General features: G+C 33.4%; 1 protein-coding gene across 3 annotated transcripts in view; it reads left to right on the top strand.

Moving 5' to 3' along the window:
- The window catches only part of LOC116996510 (CUB and sushi domain-containing protein 3-like), a 614657-nt gene that overhangs the window by 342167 nt on the left and 253243 nt on the right, over positions 1–19247 (top strand). For all 3 annotated transcript variants that reach the window (XM_033060271.2, XM_033060262.2, XM_033060252.2), the window contains 4 exons: positions 6581–6775; positions 10913–11051; positions 15967–16154; positions 18513–18701. In XM_033060271.2, the coding sequence (XP_032916162.1) occupies positions 6581–6775; positions 10913–11051; positions 15967–16154; positions 18513–18701 (711 nt within the window). The remainder of the gene's footprint in view (positions 1–6580; positions 6776–10912; positions 11052–15966; positions 16155–18512; positions 18702–19247) is intronic.

Genomic DNA, 19247 nt, shown 5'->3' with positions numbered 1-19247 from the left:
TATTCACATTTTTGCTGCCAAAACAGTTATATTTCTTCTCAAACACATATGAAGAGCTGCCTACCTTACATTGGTAGCAAGTGATTTGGTATTTATTCCACACTAGAATCCAGACAGGATATATTCCCAGCTAGTGCAGACATGGTGATACAAGGCCACAGCATGAATAATTGCAAAATACACTGTGAAACTTTCCTGGGAGCATGCACAAAATTAAATTTTGCCACTCCAGCAGTATTCTGAAGTATTAGACTTGCTGCTATGTGTAGAGAGTGGTATTAAGTGAGCATCTAGTAGGGGGGTCATTGTACCCTTCAACCAGAGCTTCTCCACCTCATCAATCCCCCCACATCTGGATATTTGGATTTCTTTCTTTTTCTTTCTTTCTGATGGCAGGGGTACAAGAGTCTTCCATGTCAACAGATAGAAAAAATAAGGAAAGTACAATAAATATTTTGATATTTCCAAAATGTGATATCATGTGCAATTAGTCCCATTCCTGTCTTTCTCCCTAACATCTGAGAGTCTATATAATTCCAACAGCTTGCTTGTGATGTAAGAGACTATAACAGCATGATTTTGAGGAGACCACATATCTCCCTGACTATGTTACCTGCTGGACTGTATGAGAAATGTGAAATCTGCTGTATGACAAAAAAATACTGTGTTGTTAAGGTTTTTTTTTTTTACTCTAAAAACATAAACTAACCCTCAAATGGAAAAGGAAATGAGATAGGCTGGTAATTCAGAGACCCAGACTTCACATTTTTCTCAAATGAATGTTAGCAGTTAATAATATTTTCATAAAATTTCAAGGACTGAATTCCCCTGTAGCTGTTTGCTTTTCTCACATCATCTTTCACCTCTCCATCTTTATTTATTCTCTTTTTATTTTTGTTTTGGTTTAGGTTGTCACTCTTTCAGAGAATTATTTATTAAGATCTACAATAAACATTGCTATCTGAATAGGAAAGAGATAAACTGACACTAGATTATTCTGTAAACATTATTTTTCTGATATTGTCTTAAATTTTAACTGTCAGGTGTCCGATTCATCCTCAGATTTTTTGTCACAAATGTAGAATGTAAACCTGAAGAACATGTGGTATCTTTGTACTGGTTTTTATAGGTTCCAGTCATCATTGCCAACTAACCTTTGACTGGTACCTACATACCTCTGTACCATAACTAAATATTAGAAAGCCAGAGGTTATTCAGAGCTACTGAAATATGAAATGAGTTATAATGAAAATTAGATATTGAATCCATGTTTCGTTACAGAAGTTTTAAGATTTACTCTTTTTTTTTTCTTTTGTCTCATGTCCTTTTAACATTTTTAACAGTTCTCTTTAAAGTTTCATTGCCCTGTGCTCAGTGCTGTCAAGCCTAAATCTAGTAATGAAAAAACCAAAATCGATTATTGGAGGATCTAAGGTAGTCTTGTAGGATAAAAATTAGGGCTGTGTATAATTGGATTTTCTTCAAGTCATCCCATTTTGTGCAACTAGATCTAAATAAAAGTCAGTTAATGTAGAATTTATAATAAAAAATGAGAGATAGAAAAGATTAGCATGGAATGCTTGTTATATTTAGTTCACATTTTGAAATTAACTAATTCTTTAAACACTGTCAATACTAGAGATTTAACTTTTCAGTGACATAGAAATTTACTTATCAGAAAAATTCTGCTTCTTTAAAAAATTTGCAGACATCTTTGGGCATGTAGTAATTTGATCATGTCATTTACATTATGCACCAATAGTATCAAGTGATAAAATTTAAATTTTAAAAAGAAACAACAATCCAATATTAACTTTTACCAGTTGTATAATTAAACCAATAACTCTGAAAAGAATTTAAAGCATTTTACACATTTGAGCAGTTTGAACCATTTATTTATTTTTTTTTTCTTTTCATGGGAGTGTTTGTGCATGGGTTTTTTAAACTCTTTGTTAAACTGTAGATAAAATCTACTTACAAAAACAGCAATATCTCCAAATTATCTCTACTATTTCTTCAGTAAAAACAGCTGCAATCTGATAAATTACAAAGTGATCTTTCCATATTAAATAAAAGCCAAAAGAGATGTTAAAAAAAGGAGTGAATAGAATTTCATTCCATCTTAGCCTTTGTAAACCCAAAGTTAATTAAAAATATCTGCTTTCTGCTAACACTCCAGTTGATATATTCCAAAGCTATCAGTCTCTCCCCTTTCAAGAACAGAAACAGTACCTCACAGAAACAGTATGTCTTGATCAATCTTTTCTGATAAGAATGTAGGCTAGTAATGTAAATAACTTCATTGATGTTTTTGAGGTGAAATATGTAGAAGAATAAAACTGAGTTACTATTACATAATCTGATTATTTAATGGTATTTCTAAGGAAGTATGTATGCCCTATTTATTTTTATTACAAAAACATGTGTTGTCTCCGATAATTACTCTCCTTCCATTAAAATTGAACATAAATCTAACTTTTGTTGAAATTAAGCAAAAATGAGATTTCAAATGTGTCATCTTTGAGTTATTACACTAAGTCTAACAAAGATTTCCTATTTAGTTAGATTTTGGGACTAGATCATAGAAATATGTGACTTGAAAATGGATGATACAGAGAATGTTCCAGTAAGCAAATTTCTAGGAACTCAAAAGGCTGTGATTTTCTCCTTGGAACAGGAGGCAGAAGAATGTTTCACTCGGTGCAGCAGAACACAGGGATGTAGCAACCTAAAACTGCATTGGTTTAAGTTGCTGTGGAAATGAATATTTACACCTGATTTCTTGTTTCTCCTTTATATCCCAAACCCAAGAACTGTTGATATTTCTAGTGCCTGTGAAGATATTTATAAAGTCAATCATCCACTAATCTTGCCTGTAATAAGCTATAAGCATTGAACTACTCAGTTCAAGGGAAAGTGTGAGCCTTTTATCATATTTGTGACTCCTGTATGAATGCTTCCCACTTTGTATCTTTGTTTAATTATGGAGAACAGGGCTAGACATAGTATTGAATACAGTCTCATGAATTACAAGCAATAAATTTATATAGTCCCTTTGCTTCGGTATAGATTTCCTAGCTTAGGTTAGAACAGACAAAATGTACCCTTAAGTGCAGTGTGACAACTGAAGCCGTGTGACAGAGAATGCATATCTACTTCCCATGACAAAGGAGTTAATGCAGAGGAAACTCAATTGTTGCTAGGTCCTCCATGCTAACCTTCCTTTGGGCTGAGGTGGATGGGTATTTTGAAGTGGATGAGTATTTTGAGGTGGAGAACATTGTCCAGATTTCTTGATTTATGCTCCCTGTGGACTTTGAACTGTTCCTCATTGATTAGGGTATAGAAGTGCTGGGGAAATATCTCGGAATAATCTTAGATCTACTGCATCTTGTTATGTAGATATTTTTTGTTACTGTTTTCATTATAACTGTTTTATTGTGCTAGCAAAAACCTTATAAATTACACAGCAGCCTGGCAAAGGTCAAACAGGGCCTCTAACGTCAGGCTAATTACTCAAGTCATTTCAGCTCAGTGGACCAAGACATGGTCAATCCCAGATGATGAGTTTATATCTAAAAACTGATTTAGTGTGGTTTATTGCTGTGTAAGAGTGTCACAGCACGTTTTTCCTGCCGGTCTCTCCTGTTTAGACTTTTTTAGCCTCAGTACTTCCCAAGCTAGAATTCTTCAGTGTAGTATACTAGAAAGAAGTGTGAGTTTACATGTGATGGCACTGAATAAACTGCCACTTGTTTACATAGCTCTAAACAGCTTTTCACAGTAGTTTTTAGTATGAAATATATTGCTATTTTATATTCCCATAACTTTTGGTTTTACTTTGATATTTTCTTCTGAAAGTGCTACCTTTATTTCAAAGTTATTGCTATATTACCAGCTAAAACTCTTGGCAGGGCAATCCACCAAAACAATTACAGTAATTTCACGACCATGAGGTGCACCAGACTATAAGGTGTACCTCCGGGAGTCGGCAAATTTCGCAACTTTGTACATTATATAAGGCGTACCAGACTATAAGGCACACATTTTTTTGGCAGTGAGGAGCTGCGCCGCGTGCAACAAAGTAACGAATTACTGGCAGGTGCTCAATTTGCAAACATTTTTCAAATATCAGTGTAGCCTTTAAATGCAGCCCCAGGTGCCCTCCCCGTGCAGTGGGGCCCCAGCACTCCCGCCCACCCCCGGCGCCGGCTGGCATGGTTCGTGGCTCGCAGTTCCCACCGAGTGGCCGCGCTGCATCCCAGTGTCTCCCCACCTGGCGGCCGTGCCACGTCCCAGTTTCCCCCGCCAGGCAACCGTGGCTCCCGCAGTTCCCAGCTTCCTCCGTGCGGCCGCAGCTCCCACGGGTCCCAGCTCGGCTCGCAGCTTGCGTTTCCGGGTTGGCAAATTTCTGAACTTTGTCCATATATAAGGTGCATCTGGACTATAAGGCGCACTTCCAGGTTCGGACCAAAATTTTAGTCAAAAGGATGCACCTTATAGTCGTGAAATTACTGTAAATGTGCCAGTGGACCACTCCTTTCTGCCCCTATTTGAAAGGGCATTTCAGAACTGGCTTTAGATGAGATGAGTTGGGATTCACTACATGCCTACCTTCCCATCTCACAAGATCTCTTCAGCTCCTTCCCTTTTGTTGTTTTTTTGTTAGCTTGTTTTTAATTCAAAATGCATATTTTAAAATCCTTCTGAGTTAATAGCAGAATATCACCATTGCCCTGATCCATGATATTATTTCCTGGCATGTTTCCAGATATTGCTAATATGCCTGTACAGTCATGGTAGTTGATGAGGATAAATGCCAGGACAACTGGATCCCCCTTTATGTGTAATAGTTCATAAGAAACTTTTCTATGGTTTCTTGAATGGTTGATGATTAGTAAAATATTAATTAATGTTATAACCACGTGTTCTTTTTCTTTTCAGTCTTAGGCTAGTATTTAATATTACAGCTCCACCATAAAGCTTTTCAGAAGTCTGAAGAGATGGAATTTTCCTCATTTAGTAATGTAAATATAGCCAGGCTAAGCTAAGAGTGCTGTTGGTGGGACAAATTGTCTTTCACTATCTTGCCTCTCAAAGTCAATCTCTGCAGTAAAATTGATCACATAGGAGCAGCAGTGGCAGCAGTTCCTGAGCTGAAATATAGAGCAATGAATTGATTTTTCAACCTTAATAAACTGGTGTCACACACAAGCAAGCTAAACCTGGAGTCAACATTTATCTATATTTATAGATAACGATATTGAAAATCTATCTCTGGGTTGTCGGAAAGTAGTAAGAAAAACAGACAATCAATGCCTTCCCTAAAAGTAATGACTGTGAACAAAGAATTGGAAAAGTTTTTGTAACTCCTCTGAAAAAAGTATGGGATTGCATCACTTTTAATACCATCTTTGAATGGTAAACAATTATTCAATGAAAGTACTATTTTCATTCCCAATATCTATGGCATTGCCCAAGTCAAAATGTCAATAAATATATGCTTGCTCTTCTCTGCTATTTATTTATTATCATAAAAATAATATTTTTATGATTTAAAATACCTCTGTAATGGAACATATGAGAAATCTTTCTACTGAGTTATTGAGATATTATTTTATAAAACAATTCATTAAGGGATTTGTATACGTTTTGTCTAGCAGACACATCAGTAAAACTGCAGGGGAAAAAAGTGAACACCATCTTTTTAGGGCTTAGTCCTTTCTGAAGTGTCCACATGTAAACATATTTATAAAGATACAATTTGCAGCCATCATACGTGAGGAAGGTGGATATTTTTTCTCACTGAAAAATCAACATTTTAAAAATATAAGATGTATGTGCCGTATTCTTCATCAATTAAACAGCAAAATGCCATAATTTCTACATATAATTTAATGATAATGCTTTAAATATTATTTTGCTAATTTCTGTCAGGAAGATGGTATTTCTTCTCCAAAAGTAAGGTATATTCTGCAGTAAAAAGATATGAACAGTTTTTGTCATAGGATCTACATATATACAGGGAAATTAATATTTTTCAATTTATCCAGACCTAAACTTGAAATGTTAAAAATGTCAAGTCTTCTTTCTTTGGCCAGCATAACACTTTTTGTCACTGTTCACCAGGTCTCAATATATGAAACAAAATTAACTATGGTAGGATCAAGCCCATGAAGGTCAGTATGACTGAAATGGTGTGATGATGAATTACTTCCGCAAAAGATGGATAAAGTTTTTGTATCATACATAGGTCCTTGACCTACCCTTCTGAAGGAACATTCTGTCCCATTTTATCATTAAATAGGATGAGTGTTGTTGGAAAAGGAGAATTTAACCATCGCTGAAATCTGCCAGCAACAAACTATCCAAGCTGAGATCCATGCTGGTATAGCTTCATATTTTAAGCAATTATTTATACTGTTTTGCATTTTCTACTGCTGAGCAAGTTTTTGATTCTTGTTTTTTCCTTCAGTTTCCTAATATAGTTTTTTCTTACTAGTGAACAAAATCTTAAAAATGTCATCTTCCTTGAAGAGTTCTATGTCCTCTGCCACTTTTCCTTTTTTCTCTTATAAAGCATTTGGACATAACGAGTGCCCAGATCCTGGAGTGCCAATCAATGCTCGGCGTTTTGGTGACAACTTTCAGCTGGGGAGCTCAATTTCAGTTATATGTGAAGAAGGATTTATTAAAACACAAGGAACTGAAACAATTACTTGTATGCTAATGGATGGAAAAGTAATGTGGAGTGGACCTATTCCTAAGTGTGGAGGTATGTATAATATTTCTTCCTAAATCAGGAGAGCTTGATATAATGTATTTCAAATGAAACTGAGAATTTTGCAAATGAATAGCACAAAGCTGATACGGTATTAGAGTAGAATGAAGATGCTGATCTCTTCTGGGTCTTTGGCTATGGTATTTAAACTGGTTTAAATATTTTAGTTCTCTGTTGAAGTACTTGTGTTTCTTCTATCCACAGTGACTCTAGGCTGATGAAGGCTCTCTCAGTAATTGATTTTTCTTTTTTATAGAAATTAAATACCTCCATAGATTACAAGCTAAAACTACAGTGTTGTGCATATTTCCTTGGACTTGTTTATACTAATTGACACAAAAATATAATATTTCCTTCATTACCTGTCTATATTCTAGGATCTTTGTATCTAAAGGGGGAAAAATTAATTAATCTGTTTGCAATGATTTAAAAAAATCAATGACAATATCATCTCTGATTTGTTAGCTTTTACTTTAAACAACAGTTTAGTTCTTATTTTCACTGTATAACTGCCTTCCTGACAAAATTTGAACATTTTAAATAGATTAGTATGACTGCTTATCATACGCTTTGCATCCATGTTTACTTTCTGTGATGAATGATTATTGTTCCATAGATGTAAGGTGTGTCAGTTTGACTAGACAAGATAGGCTATAATACCTTTTCTTTACTGTAAGGTGCATGGATCTTTACAACATTGCTAATAAAATATAAGGTTGCATTTCCAATGCCACATTAAAATTTTAAATTACTGGGAATACCGGTAAGTATCAGTGCCAGTTTAAGTGTCAGTCCACGCACAATCTGATCCATAGGTGATCTGAGACTCTAAGTGGAAAATATATTGGAATCTTAAAGTTTGAGACACAGGTATATTTGAATTAGATTGTTTTTTATCAGCTGTAGAATTAGATATATTTTTAAAATTTATTGTAACATTGGAAGGCTAATGAAAATATTTTAAAATTAACAATTTAAATTGGTCTGTTAAGGTGTTCAGAAGTTTTACTGACTGTGTACACATTTGTCTGTAAAACGAAGTTGTCTGATATAAGCTACATATACCTCATAATTTCATTCATATGTATCAAGTCAAAGACATAAGCTCCACATACTGACTAGGAATGTGACTACTGTGCAGTTTTCTTCAGAAATATCAGAATTACAGTATACAGGTGGGAGCTATTTAATAATCAGGTGGAGATGAACAGGGTCAATATGTTCATTTATCAGGGCAGTCCTGGTTAGTTTTTACCGGGACTTCCTCCCAACCCTGCTCACAGCCCAGGATTCTATTTCAGCTCAGACAGTCACTTCACTGTCACCAAACACCTTTCCTGTAACCAATCCAATCCTGTTCAGCTGTCTCAGGTGGAGTTAGGTATGTCTGTGAAGGCACTTACTCAGTTTGTGTGTGTATGTGCATGTGCACAAGTGACCATCCCTGGTTCCTGGCTCCTTTTCTTTAGGGAAGGGAAGCTTTTAGCAGCTTTTGCTGCTCCCTGATAATTATGAGTTTGGGATTCATACCTTTCACCTCTCCTGTGTGAGGATTGTATGGAGGATTTTCCCATAATCTTTTCTAATGTTGTGCTGTTGTACCCATGCTGAAGATCTAACCTTGGTTTTCCTGCATAACTCTTTAGGCTTAATATCCTGCCATTCTGTAGCATTAGTGACAAGCTCTTAAAAAAAATTTCTAAAACTATGAATCTACAAAATATTTAGTGATTCTGTGTACAGCCTTTTATCCTAAAGGTTTTTTTCATGCTCACATACAAAAATTTCCTGTTTCAACCCCTGCAACTTGCTATACAAAGAAATAAATACAAATGACTTTGTAAGAATTCTTAGATCAGACTAAGATCGTCTTTTACTATTTGATATAGGCCCGTGTTTGATAAAGAAATTCTGGTTGATGACCACCTCTAGTTGTGTTATATTTCTAAAGTTTAATTTTGAACACATGGGTATTGGATATGGATCTGTCAGAAAAACATCAAATAGGACTATAAGAATTAAGAGAGGATTAAAATCAGTGTTAAAAAGGTTGGGGAAACAATCCTTTGGCATGATGACTGGAGAGTTTTATTTTCTAAAAAACAAGACTCTCTAAGATAAGCCCAGTAGCTCAGCTATTCTGAAGGGTTTAGGAAACCAGCATGTAATGGTGAAAGTCAAACAAAAAAAATCCATTAAATATTTATCTCCAAGAGCCATAATCAGAGGACAGATAAGAAACATTTCTTTAAGTAAAACTGTCAGCAAAACACTCCTAAATAAAATAAAGAAACTATTCCAAATTTAGGCAATCTGGAGTGTGCATTATTTTTAATGCACTATTCATAGAATTTTTTTTTTAATAGAAGTTTAGAGCTTTTTGTAATTTAAATCCAATCTGTGTCATGAAAATTTGGTGAGAATATGGAAATTTATACAAGTTTAGTAATACTGTATTGTAATTGGCTCAGAATAAGGCCATCTGGTTTCTATTCTTGTCAATATAATTTGTAGTTTATAGGATCCATATGTATTATGAAAAATTTAAAAGTGCTTATATACAATAAAATATAGAGATTATGCTCTCGAGTTAACTTTCTGGTTGTTGAGGTAAATATGAGTTTAAATAACTTATTTTTTTGACTGGTACTGTTTACTGAAGGTAGTATTAAAAAAGACTAAGATAAAAGGTGACAAACGCCTACTTTAAATCCACCAGTGTGTAAAAAAAGAAGTATACATCTGCATATTTAGAAGTGTCTGCAACATATTGATTCTGAACTCCATAACTTCTTTGTTTTCCCTACAAAATAGGGGAAGATGGAGCATTATGTCCTAAAAAAAACCCAAAGTAAAACAAACCTATTTACAGCAATTCATCATTTTAATATAGAACTTTGGTATTCTCCAGAGAAAAATGAAGATCAGACAAACCTGTAATAACTCATAGTCTTTAACTTCAAGTGGTGTCAAAAGAACAAAATTAATATTTTTTTTTTTTTGCAATGGAGAAGTTCAGAATAATATAGACAATGATATGTACTGTTCTACTTTGTCAAAATGAACAACCAAAACGTTTTGCAGGCTCTGCTAAGTTAAATAACCACAAAAAGAAATGTAATGAATAGCAATTTTTTTTTCAGAAAATGGTGTATATTTTAAACTATTTTTAGTAGAGACACTAGCTTGTCAACAATACAGTAAGACCTTTCCAACGTCTTTGCAAGTCGTGCATAGCATAGTTAACTGTGACACTAACTGTGACATAACTTTTTTTTTTTTTTTTTTTTTTTTTTTTTTTTTTTTTGAGTAGCCTTGAATGCATAAAGGCCACTGGAACCATGGTGTTATGAAACACTGTAGTCCAGCCTTCCTGAAAAGGAACATGTTTCTGCTCTCAGTCTAAATGCAAAAGACCCTGGGTGTCCTGGTGGACACCAGGTTAAACAAATGTCCATATGTCCTTGGTGCTAAGGGCAGTGGTATCCTGGGATGGATAAGGCAAACTGTTGAGCAGGCTAAGGCAGGTGATCTTTCCCCTCTGCATGAGTACTGCTTGCAGAAGTATATATTGCAATATTTATATATGTTTTCCAATTAAAAAATACCAACTAATCTTGTGAGAATGGTAAGTATGTCTTTCTCATGAATGAGGAATTTGAACTTCCAATACGCCAGTCAAAATGTATGTGGTATGACTGTGGATTCAGTGATGTCAAAAGTAAAATAACAGTTTGCTAATTTCTAGCTTTAAACTCATCTGAAACTTTAGTTTTTCAAATCTCCCTGCCCACAATTAAAAGCGAAAATAATGGTACTTTGTAGACACTATGTTTTATTTATATTCTTTAATGCAGAAAATGTATTATACACATAAGTAGGAATACAGTAGGAAAAAAAAATATTTTTCAGAAATATTGAACAGTTTATTTCATCTTTTTAAGGTCTTAACTTCGTTATCTCCATCTAATTCTGAATACCCCAGAGCCAGTCAGGTTTGAAACGATTGCATCTTCCTGCAACTGGATTTTCAATATTTGTTCATTCTACTTGTCTTATATTGTAAGTGATAAATATGAACTGCATCCAATAAATCTGAATTATTTACCTTTCTCTTTGTTTCATTTTTAGCTCCATGTGGTGGGCATTTTTCATCTCCCAGTGGAGTAATCCTCTCTCCAGGCTGGCCAGGGTATTATAAAGATTCCTTGAATTGTGAGTGGGTGATAGAAGCTGAACCTGGACACTCTATCAAAATTACATTTGAAAGGTCTTGGCTAATATTTTTTCTTATTTAATGTTTTCCAGTTTTTACCAAGAAGCAGGAGTTATTAACTTTATCATAACATTAGTTTGCATTGTATCTAAATTCAAGCAATTGTTTTATCGCATAGGACTTTTGGAAACTCCTTCAGAGCACAGATTATCTTCAATGAAATTACTACTTTGATGTGCTGAAAAGCTTTTGAAATTTCTACCCTCTTGCCTGTATTTAAGCTTGTCTAGCCCGGTAAAAAAAATTATGTCTGTTTTTAAATATTAGCATGTTTCATTTGCTTGTAACTGTACTGCTATGATGAATCATAATTGCAAGTTCTTTTTTTCCTCTCAAAATCACATAATATTAAACTCTGAAAATCTGAATCAACTATGAAAACTAAATTAAATGCAGTCATAATTTTCCTCATTCTGAATATTTATCATATTAGCTGAGCTATTGTTGTGAAAGGACTGTGGGCTCTCATGATGGAGCTCCAGTGTACCTAAATTACTGCAGCATTCTACTGTTCCTAGAGTGATGTCTGTTACTAAGGTCCCTTTTTTATTCAAAGGATTGAAATGTGCTGAGCGCCTTACATTTCTCAATGTAGCAAGATGTCAGCATTTAATTTGAATTCTTTATCAGAAAACAAGACAAAAATGCAATGAAGAATGCTACACTTCTTATGGCTTAGATGATTTTTAATTGTAAACATTAAAAAAAGGATGACAATCCAGTAAAAAAGTGACATTGGTCAAAATTACAGTGTACAAATATCATGCAAGTAATTTTCAGCTGATATTTATGCAGCATGTTTTGACTAGGCTTGACTTAAGGTGAAAAGGTCAAAAGAAGGAAGGTCAAATTAAAGCAATTAAAAAGTTGGTTTTAGCAAGGGATGAAATTCATATTCTCTTAGCAAAATTAGTCATTGTGATAAGATTTTTAAACTTCTTTTTAGTACTATAGCTTACACTATAATGAAGTTTTGATGGGAAAATATAAACAATCAAAGGACAGGTAATATGTGCATTTCATTTATTTTCTGTCCTTATCATTACATGAAAACTAGTCTTCCAAAATCACTAATATATCACTTAAAATAATGATTTACCAAATTTTTGCCAATTAGAATACAATAAAAAATGTAATGACTCCCTCCTGCTGAAACATCTGTTAAGGTTTTGAAAAGAAAATTATAATTTCTAATAGTTGATTTTTAATACAGCAATTCATTTAAACTGCACGTTTGATGTGGACAATCATTTCAAAGTAAAAAGCATTTACCTTTATATTTGCAAAATACAATGCCAGCTGCATTTTCTTTCTTTGCACCTGCATCTGACACTCTCTTGCATACAATTTTTGCTTTTAATACATTAATTCCTTGTCATAAAATTGCACAACCTCTATTACTCTTGTAAGTAAGATCAAAAAGGATCACAGAGAAAGCTTCTATCTTCTTTATGACACTTTTTTCCCCCATTGCTGCTCATTTTTGTCACTCTTGTCACTTGTCAGAAATTGGTCTGGTACGCATATTGCTCACATGGCAATCCAGAGAGGCCCTACCCACAGATAAATTTGTACTCTTATGGATCTCTGTGCAGAAGGACACTTAAAAATACATCTATGTATGCTCACACAGATACACTTAGATATATATAGTTACATGTCTGGATGCAAAGAAAAAGTTGTTCTATAAATCAAATGATTAAATAAAACTTTATAATGCAATAAAAGAACACATTTTATAAACTACTGTTATGTTTTTTATTTAGACTCTTATTTTTCATATAGTTTAAATTTGCCTTCTGAGTCATTTATGCATTAGCTTTTAAAAGACTCATTCTAGTCTTGACTACCCTTGTTCTACTGCTTCTGCTTGCAAATTTTCAGCTGCACTTTCTTAAGAGAAAAGTAAATTTTGTATAAATGCAGTTTTAAAACTATAGTCAAATTGCTTTCCTATACAATTTAAAAAAACTCTCATATTTTGCCCAGGTCTTTGACTTTCAGCTTTGTCCTGAGAAACACAAACACTTTTTCTAGCCTTTATTGGTGCAAATACCAAAACTTCCACAATATGTGTGGTTATTTGAAAGATTTTGAATTTCTTTGTCAGGCAAAAATATTCATAGTACAAGTCTATAACTTCTAAATAATTTTAGTATTTTCTAAGTTTCCTACTTGCAGAGCAGTTTCCTTTTAATCTTCCTGTCTTCCTGTAGCTCCTCTCTTACAACATTGGGTAGGCACTAGGTACTGCGTTCCATGACCGTATGCTAAAGTGTTCCTGTGCAAGGAGAGGGAGACATGAGAAAAGAAGATCCACAGGCAAAGCAAATAAAAATAGCTATTAACTTCTTTTGACATGCAGAAAATAACTTTTTAATATATAGTTATATGATTGTGCATGTATTTTTAAAAAATTTTATTCCTGTTTTACAAGCTGGAAAATCTGTTGATGTTTTGTTATAAATCAGTATTTTTTACACTCAATTGAAATGACAGAAGTGAGAAATGGCAATGCCATTCTTGATTGTAATGAAGTGTTTATCATGAAGCCTAATTATGAGTATTTAAATGTGAGAGATAATGATAGCAAACTACTGATTGGAGTACTACTCATGTTTGTCTATTGAGCATATACTGTGCAGCAGGAAATCCTGACACTGCATTGAGTTGATAAGAGTGTCTCCTAGAAACAAAGATGTGTGTTATAAATATTCAGACACCTTTATCTAGTAAAATAAGGCTTCCTTAAAAATTGTATGTGGCGCATCCTGTGTAAAAACTTGTTTCACGCCTGTCTGCTTGTGAGTCCTCCATAAGTTTAGGTGTCACGCAGCAATGAAGCCATCCAGGTTAATTTAAAAATAGTGAACAATTAAGTAGGAAGGAACACTGCGAGTGTCTTACATGAGCGCAGGGTATTTCTTACTCAGTTTCCTAAAAGTCCCTACTGTTTTGTCACACCAGAGGGAAAACAATATATAAATTTAGCAGATATGTTGAGCATCAAGAGAAAATATATTGAAGGAAAAACTGATATGATATTTATAAATTTAATTTAATTTTGAGCCAAATGACCAAGCAAAGCACTGAATTTCTTTGTCAGGCAAAAATACTCATAGTACATGTCTATAACTTCTAAATAATTTTAGTATTTTCTAAGTTTCCTACTTGAAGATCAGTTTCCTTTTAATCTTCCTGTCTTCCTATAGCTTCTTTCTTACAACATTGGATAGGTGCCAGGTACTGCATTTCATGACTGTATGCTAAAGTGCTCCTGTCCCACTTCAAATTTGTTTCAGTTCTTCTGACTTAAAAATGCTTCTTACATTTTCTTTCGTGCATGATTATCAATTTTTTCATCTTCATATTTTTCTGCTGTTTGTGGTGGTATATACTGTCTAAGTAGTTTTGAGAGGATTTCTTTTATATGTTTGGAAATTCAACTTAATTTCAACTTCACTTAAGTGGCCTGGTAGTTGCATTACATTTATAAGATCCATGGATTTTTATACCTTCCGTCTCAAGTATGCTTCTAATATAGGTGCTGAGTAAGCTGAGGAAGACTAAATGATCTGTTTCCAAGATTTTTCGTGTGTTGTATGGATTGCTGGGAAAAAAAAAAAAAAAAAAAAAAAAAAAAAAAGTATTGGAAAGAGCAAGTTATTGCCTATTAGCTTTTCAGCAGGATTTTATTGTGAGTTACTGTGGGAACTAACAAAACCCAAAATTTTCATTTTTTCTGCTATTAAGATTATCCCACTTCATTTCTGTAACTTGCTATTACTTTAGTTCTGTGCTCTTTTATACATTATTTAGTGGGAACAGAACATCAATAAAAGAAAACACATGTTTTCTGGGTTTAATTTGTCTTCTTGTCTTTTGCCAGACTCCTTTAGATCTTTAGGCTCAGACTCATGGGACATAAATACTGAAATATCGAGTTCCTCAGTACATTGGTTTTACTCACACAGTTCTTTGAATGGATTTCACAAAGCTGAATTAGGCATCTGAGTAAATCAGAGAAAGAATTAAGACTATCTAAGGGTCCTTGTAAGATCCTGCTGTTAATTGTTACTTTTTAATTCTGAGAAGGTTTTTCAGTAATCCATCAGAGTCCATTATAAAGCAGTATGATTGATCTAAAGTCTGTCATAGCAAGAAAGAGATATGCTACTGTCAAAATACCAAACAGGTGTTTGGAATTGCTGATACCATCTAAAACATGACAAGCAAGGAGATATCTAGCGGCGCTATCACACTCAGCTTTTCCTTACCAGGGAGAGCACACATGCAGTATTTAAATAGGCTTTTTGTTTTCTAGTGCTTTCTAAAAAGGATTTTTGGTTGTGGGGTTTCTTTCAAATAACTTCTGTCACTGCTTTGAACTGAGTCTCAGATGGCAAAAAGCCACTGGAGTCAAATAATTCTGTTCCTTCTTATAGATGGTTGTAAGATAGGAACTCAAGAGTATGAGCCTCTGATGATACAAAGCACCTTGATGATATTTTTGCCAGATGCGTCAACATACCCTCATATAATTTAATTAATTATTCAAGAAAGAAAAATAATATTCTTACAAAAGAGCATATGCAATTAATATTAATCTTTATTAACAAATTGTTTCTAGCTTTTGTTTCTTACCATATAAATCAGTTCAAGCAGTTTAAATTTATTTCCTGCCATGCAAACCAGTTCAAGGAGTCTAAGGATCTTTAAGGTTTCTAAGGAGCTAACTTGGACTTGTATTATTGCATAAATTTTATAGGATAATTAATATTATTGCAATAGTTTTGAAAAATGTATATGTGGAGAAAAAAATGTTATCAGGAAAGGTGCAAAGTTTCAAAATACGGGTTTATTGAATTTGTTGTAACTGACTCTTAAATTTGTGCCTCTTTGTTTCCAGATTTCAGACTGAACTCAATTATGATGTTTTGGAAGTTCATGATGGACCAAACCTATTATCTCCACTTCTGGGTTCTTACAATGGTACACAGGTCCCACAATTTCTGTTCAGCAGTAGCAATTTCATGTATCTTCTCTTTACAACTGATAACAGTCGCTCTAACAATGGCTTCAAAATTCACTATGAAAGTAAGTAATTCTCTGTTGTATTATTTTATTTCCCCTCCCCCTCAATGCTTACCCTAGCCATGTACAGATATCATCTTGAGTAAATTCCTGTTATTTCCCATTCTAAGAAAGATTTAGTAATGGTTAACTTCAAGAGGGATGACCATTAATTTTATTTATATTTAATGTCATTGATGTACTGCTCTGTGCTTTAAGAATCAAAAGATGAGAAGAAGAAAATGCCTTTCTTCTGGAGGATGCTTTTTTGTGTTAATATTCTTCTATTTTATACAATGCATTTTTGTGGGTGTAAAATGGCATGGGATCAGGAAGATTATTAAAGCTAAGAAAATAACTGAATAAGTGTTCTGATTGATGTATCTGCGGCTCTAACTGGGAGTAGGGGAAAATGCAGTTTACATGACTTGAAAATCAAGAAATGGAATTGGTTGACTATGGATTTTTAGAGTTCTAAACACCCACCTATATGATTTTTTTTCTGACAGAGAAATACTCTTTTGTCCTTATTGTAGTCATATAAACTATGCCGCAGAAAGTTATTAATACTTTTTGAATTATTTAAATTCCTATGTTGAAATATGTAATTCAACTTAAATTTTGTCTTTCTAAATATAATTTCTGTTGTAATAATTCCTACCTATATGAGAAATAATATAGCCACGTTGTTTGTACTTCTACTTGTTTGAATTACTGCCAAAAGTTTTCCAGATGTTCTTAGTTTTTAGCATTACTTTTTTTAATTTTCACTATTCCTGGCCACTGTAAGGATACTAAAACTGATATGCATGGGGATATTGGGATATTGCCAATAAAATTGTTAATAAAATTTTGATTGATTTGAAATGTACTGAATGTTAAATTCAGGATATTTATTGAAAAAAAACCCAAAAATCGCTTATTATACCAAAATTATTACCTGTCCTAGCATTCACCCACAAACTTCTATTTATATCATCTGCATTATGAACATGCGATAATTTTTTTAAGTTTTCATTCATTCTGATGTTTGAAGGAAGGCTATCTTAACACATCAGGAAAACTAGATTAAGATTGTCAACCAAGACCACTAAATTAATAGAAAGACCAAATTATGTTAAATGGCAGAAATTATACTTTGGGAATATGAACAGCAAAAAAAAGGAAATCTGCAAATTGATTTCAAATAATAAACAGTTTTAATTAAATACGTTTGGAAAGGAAATCTGAAATTTCTTTATAAATAAATTCTTGAATTTCCTTATAAAATCCTATTTTTTGTAAAACTGATCCACACAGTTTTCTCTTCTAGTGGAGAATAAAATCTAAAGTTATATTATCAGGGAGCATGGAAAATATATATTCTTTCCATTTTTACACAAAATAAACAATTTTCAGTGTTTTCTGTTTAATAGCCTCTATTTATACAGAGAAGTCTAGTATTCATTTTATTTTTGCTTAATTCTTACTGGTTTCTCATCTTGTATTATCCAGTACGACCCAATTCTGTTTTCCTTTTTGGGAACACAAACAATAAGGATCAGTGGTCTCCTATTTATCACTTCTTCTCCCTTCAAATATTGTATTGAAAGCAATGATCATTTATATGTTCCTAATTTTTATGCTAATTATATCTTTCCACAATTAATTTCTTTGAAAGGAAGGATTTTTATTATTTCTGTGTAGGAATAAAAGGAACAACACCCATAAAAAATCTTGCACTGAATACTTCTACTAATTTACTAACTTCAGTATTATTTGTAGAGGGTTGGGCTTCTTTATATGAGCTTTGTATATGAACAACTCAATGGGAAGTAATCTAAAAGGTTTAATTTTTTAGTACACTTTGAAATTCCCTTTATCAAGTCAACTTCACTCTCTCCTGGTGTTCTTTATCTTCTTGAATAACACTAGGTATGATCTATGTAAATATTTGAAATATAAATATCAAAAGTAATGTAAACAATTTCTGCTACACTAGCAAATTTTGATCAGGAAAAAAGTCTGAAAAATCTGAAAAGTCTGAAGTCTGAAAATCAGAATTTTGATGATCATCAAAGCTTTTTAATATCAGCATCAGGTACAAAAACATTTGATGTTACTGAGACAGGATCAAAGAAAATATCCTGAAAATTATTGGGTATTTTTCTTCTTTTTCTCTGTAACAGTGGCAGGATTCAAACTGAGATTCATAGTATCTTTTAATGGTGACACGGAGAATAGCAGAAAGATAATTCACTGTAAATGTGCGATAATGAAGCCATCACCTCACAACCATCACAACCAATTACTTACATGAATTTTTAAAAATCTACAGGTTCCTTATTTAACTGATTTGTTTTTTGTTTTCACCTTTTTTTTTTTTTTTTTTTTCCAATCTAGGTGTAACTGTTAATACTTACTCTTGCCTGGATCCTGGCATACCAGTGCATGGACGTCGTTATGGGCATGACTTCTCTATAGGTTCCACTGTCTCATTTAGTTGTGATCCAGGTTATAGGCTGAGTCATGAGGAGCCTTTACTATGTGAAAAAAATCACTGGTGGAGTCACCCACTCCCAACTTGTGATGGTAAGGAGCAACAGATTTAATACAGAGTATTTCAAAATATGCAAGTTTTGCCAAACTATTATCAGTTACAATGAGTTAAATGCCAGAGCCTGTAAAACCTATATTTTTAGTAAAGGAATAGTAAGAAGAAGTAAATGTCATATATTTCTGTGACAAGACATATGATCATGAAAGCAGAGAATGATATAGTTATTTAGTCCTACAGATTACTGAAGGTATGTCTATCTGAATTTATGTAACTGTGAGCTAACTGATTGCAACATTTATGTATATCTGGTTGTAAAGCACTTATTACAGCTTAAAAATTTGTGTTTGGGTATCCATTTATGGAAAGACACTGCTGTCATACAAAACATGAAATGAGGTTTATTTGCACCTGACTCAAAAACTTCATTTTCTCCTGTTTCATGATGATCAATCTGTTTCTAGCTTGTTAACAGAACTTCAATCACTGTGGAGATTTATTAGGACTGCAATATATCTGGCGATCATTAAACCAGAATGGGATCGAATAACAGGTCTCCACCAGAACACTAAATCTGAAAA

The sequence above is a fragment of the Catharus ustulatus genome, chromosome 1 (genome assembly GCF_009819885.2).
Source record: "Catharus ustulatus isolate bCatUst1 chromosome 1, bCatUst1.pri.v2, whole genome shotgun sequence".
In the NCBI taxonomy this organism is placed as follows: Eukaryota; Metazoa; Chordata; class Aves; order Passeriformes; family Turdidae; genus Catharus; species Catharus ustulatus.
This window is presented reverse-complemented; position numbering and strand designations above follow the sequence as displayed.